The 6,683-nt window shown below is 48.6% G+C and overlaps 1 protein-coding gene across 1 annotated transcript; it reads right to left on the minus strand.

Annotated features, from left to right (window-relative positions):
* Positions 1-4,303: 4,303 nt before the first annotated feature.
* On the minus strand, positions 4,304-6,298 carry LOC123102309 (uncharacterized). The gene is made up of 3 exons (XM_044523614.1): positions 6,030-6,298; positions 5,416-5,657; positions 4,304-5,323 (listed from the first exon to the last, which is right to left on the minus strand). The coding sequence occupies exons 2-3, from the start codon at positions 5,599-5,601 to the stop codon at positions 4,994-4,996; spliced, it is 516 nt and encodes a 171-aa protein (XP_044379549.1). The 5' UTR covers positions 5,602-5,657; positions 6,030-6,298; the 3' UTR covers positions 4,304-4,993.
* Positions 6,299-6,683: the final 385 nt, after the last annotated feature.

Genomic DNA, 6,683 nt, shown 5'->3' on the forward strand with positions numbered 1-6,683 from the left:
TTTCCGGAGCTCCGCCGGAGGGGACATCGATCACGGAGGGCTTCTACATCAACACCATAGCCTCTTCGATGATGTGTGAGTAGTTTACTTCAGACCTTCGGGTCCATAGTTATTAGCTAGATGGCTTCTTCTCTCTTTTTAGATCTCAATACGATGTTCTCCCCCTCTCTCGTGGAGATCTATTCGATGTAACCTTATTTTGCGGTGTGTTTGTTGAGACCGATGAATTGTGGGTTTATGATCAAGTTTATCTATGAACAATATTTGAATCTTCTCTGAAGTCTTTTATGTATGATTGGTTATCTTGGCAAGTCTCTTCGAATTATCAGTTTGGTTTGGCCTACTAGATTGATCTTTCTTGCAATGGGAGAAGTGCTTAGCTTTGGGTTCAATCTTGCAGTGTCCTTTTCCAGTGACAGTAGGGACAGCAAGGCATGTATTGTATTGTTGCCATCGAGGATAACAAGATGGGGTTTATATCATATTGCATGAGTTTATCCCTCTACATCATGTCATCTTGCTTAAAGTGTTACTCTGTTCTTTTGAACTTAATACTCTAGATGCATGCTGGATAGCGGTCGATGTGTGGAGTAATAGTAGTAGATGCAGGCAGGAGTCGGTCTACTTGTCTCGGACGTGATGCCTATATACATGAACATACCTAGATATTCTCATAACTATACTCAATTCTGTCAATTGCTCAACAGTAATTTGTTTACCCACCGTAATACTTATGCTCTCGAGAGAAGCCACTAGTGAAACCTATGGCCCCCGGGTCTATTTTCCATCATATTAATCTTCCGTCAACAAGCTATTTCTTGCACCATTTTTATTTCGCTTTATTTACTTTAAATCTTTATCATAAAAATACCAAAAGTATTATCTTATCATATCTATCAGATCTCACTTTTGTAAGTGACCATGAAGGGATTGACAACCCCTTTATTGCGTTTGTTGCGAGGATTTTATTTGTTTGTGTAGGTGCGGACTTGCGCGTGGCCTCCTACTGGATTGATACCTTGGTTCTCAAAAATTGAGGGAAATACTTACGCTACTTTGCTGCATCACCCTTTCCTCTTCAAGGGAAAACGAACGCAGTGCTCAAGAGGTAGCAGGAGGCGAGCAGTGGAGGGGAGCAGAGAGTGAGAGAGTGGGGACTAGGGTTTGGTCTGGGTGGTTTTTTGTGGGGACGGGATGGGGTCGAAGTGGGTCAGCGTGGGTCGGTCCAGTGTGGTGGTTGCGTCCGGGTGTGTCTTGTTCGGCTCATATCTACCCCAAATATGAGCTGGGAATTGGGGGTTGTTGGACAGCCCAGACGTTTAGGGCCGATTTAAGGGTTTGGTTGGGTCGAGCTTTTGTGACCAGACATTGACTGGGTCGTCCGTCCGGATGTATAAGGAGGATTTGAGAGGTGCTCCCTCCGGTTCTTTTTTACTTTTTTTTGAACGGTCACCGAGGGGGAGAGAGTCCCCACCTGAATATATTGCTCAAAGTGGCCAAAATATCAAGTGTTTGATCCAGTTTATAAGGAAAACCGGATCGAAAACCTTAACAGGTTGACCCCGTTTATAAGGGAAACCGGGCCAAAAAACCGCACAGGAGGAAGGATTACATAGGGTGAGAACATATAGAGACGCCCCGAAGAAAGCACTACCTAGCCAGCAAGCCAAGAGACCACCACCATAAAAGTCGAGTGGAAGTGGTGTGTCGTCGAGGAATCACAATACCAACACTAAACAACTATCCTAACGCACCACACCGGCGTGCGTACCAACCCCTTGGCACAACAGAGGAGCAGCACCAATCAACGAGTGACCCATGACGAACCTTAACTGGAAGCTCCGCCACAGCAAGCCGACACAATTAGCAAGGTGGGGAGGCATCGTTGCGTCGTAGTTGAGCAAAGATGAACCGAGGTAGCACGAAGAGCACGAAGCTCACCAAAACAGACGACAGACATGAGAGGGTCTTGAGCTAGCAGAGCAGAGGATGACCAACCCCCAAGGGCAACGGAGGATGAATAGCGGCAAGGAGCTCCCTAGTGACGCCTTCAAGAAGGTGGACGACATCCGAGGATGACGCCGTCATAGAGCTTTCGCCTGGAGCATAACCGGTTAAATTCCCAGAGGGAAGAGCCGAGAGCTGCGAATCCGGACCGAGAGACAGGAGTGGCACATGAGCCACGCCCCCAAGAGGGTAAGCGACGCTGGAGTAGCACCGTCGTGGTCAGCTGACAAGGTCAGCGGGGATTTCTCCCGTAGCACATCCGTCAATGGTGGGCCGCCATCCAAGTGGAGACGAGGGGCAACAGAGGACAGGACCGAGACGGACATGTGAGGCGGATGGTGGTGAACCGAGGAAGGACGAGTGGAGCAGGCCGCCAGTGAGGAGGGTGGAGACGAGGTGGGGTAGTGGAGTAGCGGGGTCCGCTGTACCACGACAGGGGGGTGGGGGCACTGCCAAGTGGAGGCCCTTCCCGGTAGGAACCGGCGGCGTCCGAGGTGGACAGAGGGTGGGGGCACCCGAGTGGAGGTTCTTCCCGGCAGGGACCCGCGATGGCGAAGGCGAGGAGGCCAGGAGGGGTCCGTCGCTGGATCCACCGGACCAGCCGCAGCCCGTCCGTGACGGGCGCGCGCGGGGGGTGGGGGGAGGGGGCGGGGTGGAGGCGCAGGACGGGTCGTTGACGTGGAGGGGAGGGGATGCCGGCACCGGATCTGCGGCTGCCCGGCTCCGGTCGGGGAGGAGGACGGGGTCGAGGAGGATCCATGGGGAGCGAGACGAGGTGGAGCGGGGTGCATCGTCCGCCGGAGAGGATGAGGGTGGCGAGTGGAGCTATGGGTGCTGCGAGCCGAGGGAGAGTCGGTTCTTTTTTACTTCACATATAAGATTTGTATGAAGTCAAATATCATAAAGTTAGACCAACTATATATTAAAAATATCAATTGACAATACGAAATCAACATCATCAAATGGGTCATGAATTTAATTTTCATATATTTTAACTATAGTATTGTAGATGTTGATATTTTTTCATGTAAATATGTCAAACTTTACAAAGTTTAACTTTAGAGAATCCTTGCATGCAAAGTAAAAATGGACCGGAGGGAGTATAATGTGTGGGGGAGTATTCTCTTTCCTCACCATTTTCTTTTCCTCCCGCATTGGAGCTTGCCAGTTGGACGGCTGAACGGTCATCATGCATTTTTAAAGCTAAAACATTTTTTTTGTTGAAAAGGACAGACAAGCACCTGACGGGTGGGGGCGTCATGGGCTTTTAGGTTAGCTCTGATTCCACTGATTGTGCTCCAATTGCAGCCGAAAGTGTGAGGTTGACAACCAATTTGACAAAAAACCAGCAGGGCGCAAAATGCAGCTATCAAGAGTCAAGAGCTTATGTTGTGTCTTACTTTAAACATGGCGAGGGAAAATCAGAGCAGCAGTAACTGAGAAGTGTAAATAGACAGAAAAAAAATCAAAAATATATCTATACATGGGTCTTTTTATTTCCTTCAGTTTCTGTGTTTGAGTCAGTCTGAGACATAAACAAAAATATCTCAAGCATCTTCAGGGTCTACTATATATTCTCCTTTCGAAAAGGCCTGGCCTGAGATCCAAACAAAGATTACTTTACTTCCGGTGAAATCCTGCGTTTGAATCTGTCCTCAAGTGCACTCAAGTTGCCATGCCCCTTGCTTGCTTGCTTGCATCCTCCTGCCTCCTTTTCCCTCCCAGCCTCACACCTTTTGAGGTGAGATCACTGCATCTACGTCTCACCTTGTGGCAGGCACAAGACGCCACAAAGCATGTGGCTTTTGACTCGCAGCAGGTGGCAAGATAAGAACGTGTGCTGCATGCTTTTTCGGCCTGTATTTTACTGGTGGTAAATAGTGCAACTTGTTCACCGTTGCAGCTGTTGGCAGAGCATCTGCGTCAACAACTTGGTTGATTGATTGACCGCCCCAATAAATCCAGTGGATTCAACACAAAAGATTCAGTACTAGTAGTAGTACCACATCTAGTACATCTCAAAGAAAAGGACACACTTGGGGTGAAGGCCACAAGAAAAACCATGGTATTTCATCTTTGGCCCTTCAGATCCCCATGAGCCAGCTTGAGATTATTAGCCACTCAGGGAGGCTATTTTGCATTAGTCATTGGCTAGTCAGCATCCTTATCACCTACGTGTTGGTTGAGCACATGGAAACCATGTGTTGTGATGGGGCTCCAACCACCAAGAAATTGAGAGGTGACGAAAAATTCCAAAAAATAAAAGATGTCACAAGGGATGGTGATAATCATGGCATGAGATATTACACATATTGCTTCAATGAAACGATATATTACATATACAGAGAAAACGATATCAGGAATACATCATTCATGCCTCTCACACAACTCACTCATTGACTTGACTTAAACCTAGCTGCTCTCTCTTCTCTTCTGGTAGCCACTCTTTTGTACACATCTCCATGGCCTTGCTGGCCCTGGATTTCTTGGTTGCATGGACAAAAACAATTCCATCATAAACCAAAAATAAGCATGATGACAGATGAACTAGGACAGGTACCTAACTAATTCCCAACCCCTCCCTCCAACCTAATTGAATGACTAATCCAGAAGGAAGGCAAAGGGACTCATGAAAAAATTGATTCATACAAAGAGGGCTAAACTTCGTGTTTCTCGTGCCCTCTGTCCCAGATCCCCCCTTCTAGATTTCTTCTACCCCGTCCCCCCAAACTAGAGCTCCCAAATTTACATGAAGGGCACCTGCATCTGAACCTGAAATTTATTTACATACAAAAAGATTTGTGGTAAAATTACCTAGACTCATTATACTTATGGGATTTGATTGATGGATTATATAGTTTTTAGGGGTTAAATTTTGGACTTAAGCTCCTCTCACTCATCTCCTCACTCTCATCTCTCTCCCTCCCAAAGCTTTTGCACTACTGAGGGGAGAAGATTTCCTGGTTATTCGATGTTGTATGTGCATCTAGACCATGGCGGCGATGCCATGGCCACGGCCGCTACGGCCACCGTCGAGGCAGTCAAAACCCTCGACGCGGACGGCTGGCTGGAACACGCGAGCGCACCCAGCCGAGGAACGGGGCGACATCGGCGGTCCCGCCGGGCGTGGGGTGGGACGGACCACCACCGGCGCTGGCGTGACCGGCGACATCACCGGCCACCATGGCAGGGGACTGGACGGGCAGTCCATGCCGAACCGGCTGTCGTGGACCACCGGGTTCGAGGCCCGCCGCGGAGGCGAGCCACAGAACAGCGGCGGCTGAGGGGACGCCGCGGAAAGATTGCTCTCGTCGCCCTGCAAGAACCGGAGCAGAAACATCAGCGACCCGTTGGAGAAGCCACGCGAGGAAATCATGGATCTTGGGCCGAGGCGGAGAAAGAACTCACCTTTGATAGGAGGAGGTCGAGCAGATCCATGCCGGCGCCCGCGTCAGAGTGGCCGCTCTGGTGGCACCGGAGGGGCGCGACCGGGCGGCGCGGCTTGGGGCAGAAGAGCGGGCTCTTCGCGTCGGTGGCGGCAGCGGCAGCGGCGGCGACCGGGACGGGGCTCTTCATGGCGGCGAAGTGGCTCATGGTTTCTTTTTTGGGTTTTTTCGGTTAGTTGATTAGATCCGGAAAATTTACAGACCCTGCAAGAACAAGAACAGCCAAAGAAATTGCTCAGTTTCACCTCTAAAATCGTTCAATCTTCACACGAACGAGACACCAAAAAACATTTGCTAACTAATCTGATTTTTCCCCACCCACACAGAAAGAAATCAAAAGAAACTGGAACCTTCCAGAAGATTTGTCACAGAAGAACAAATCCTCTCGGTTTTATTCTCTCTTTTTGCAAGAACATGTGGTGGGTTCCCAAGATCTGTAACAAAACCTATCAAGAAAACAGAAAGAACGAGCCTCACCTCTACCCCAGACCACACAACACAGATCCCCAACAGAAGATGAGAAACTAGAGGGAGAGAGATAAATAGAGAGATGGGGGAGAGGAGGTTGATGTTTACCTGAAGCTTCGCCTCTGGATTTCTCTCCTTGGATACAGGGGGAGAGAAAGGAGGAGAGCCAAAACTATTGTTACTCCTACCAAGAAATAAAAATAAAACAAAAGAAGAAACTCTCAGGATTATGAGAGGAGCGGGATGGGCGTGCCGATGGGAGGAAGGAAAGGGTAGGAGGGGATGGGAGGCCTTAAATAGCCAGGAAACGGGGAACCACACGGGGACAGCTTACCCGTAGCAAGTGGCAAATATTGTTATTTTCTCTCTTTTCTCTTTCTTTCATAATATAAAGAAGGGAATCCTTGATAGTAAAAAAATGGGGAGATATTTAATAATTGCATATGGGAAGCAGGTTGAGCAAAAGCTGGTGGGGGGCAAGAGGAAATTATTTCGGCCTGCACGGCAAAACTGCTGCCATAATTGAAGCAATAAACAAGATGGGACCTTTTTCTTCCTCGATTGGTCATGGAGGCCACCTTTTCTTTCGGTTTCTTTTTATTTGTGTAGGGAGGCTGGTTTTCGTGCTTCTTTGAATGATTTGGTCTGTACGCCACTCCACCACCCCTTGTTTCCTTGTGTACTTGCTCTTGAATCCTAAGCTGTCTGCCAATAATTTTGATATAATTTGTATCTCTGCAAAGAGGTCTCATGTGCAGGAGT

Source organism: Triticum aestivum, chromosome 5A (genome assembly GCF_018294505.1).
Source record: "Triticum aestivum cultivar Chinese Spring chromosome 5A, IWGSC CS RefSeq v2.1, whole genome shotgun sequence".
NCBI classification, from domain to species: domain Eukaryota; kingdom Viridiplantae; phylum Streptophyta; class Magnoliopsida; order Poales; family Poaceae; genus Triticum; species Triticum aestivum.

Bases quoted from the DNA above. Each gene is read 5' to 3' on its own strand.
- LOC123102309 (XM_044523614.1), bottom strand. From the start codon at position 5,601: ATGAGCCACTTCGCCGCCATGAAGAGCCCCGTCCCGGTCGCCGCCGCT. The intron at 5,324-5,415 runs GTGAGTTCTTTC...CGGTTCTTGCAG, and splicing joins TCGACCTCCTCCTATCAAAG to GGCGACGAGAGCAATCTTTC.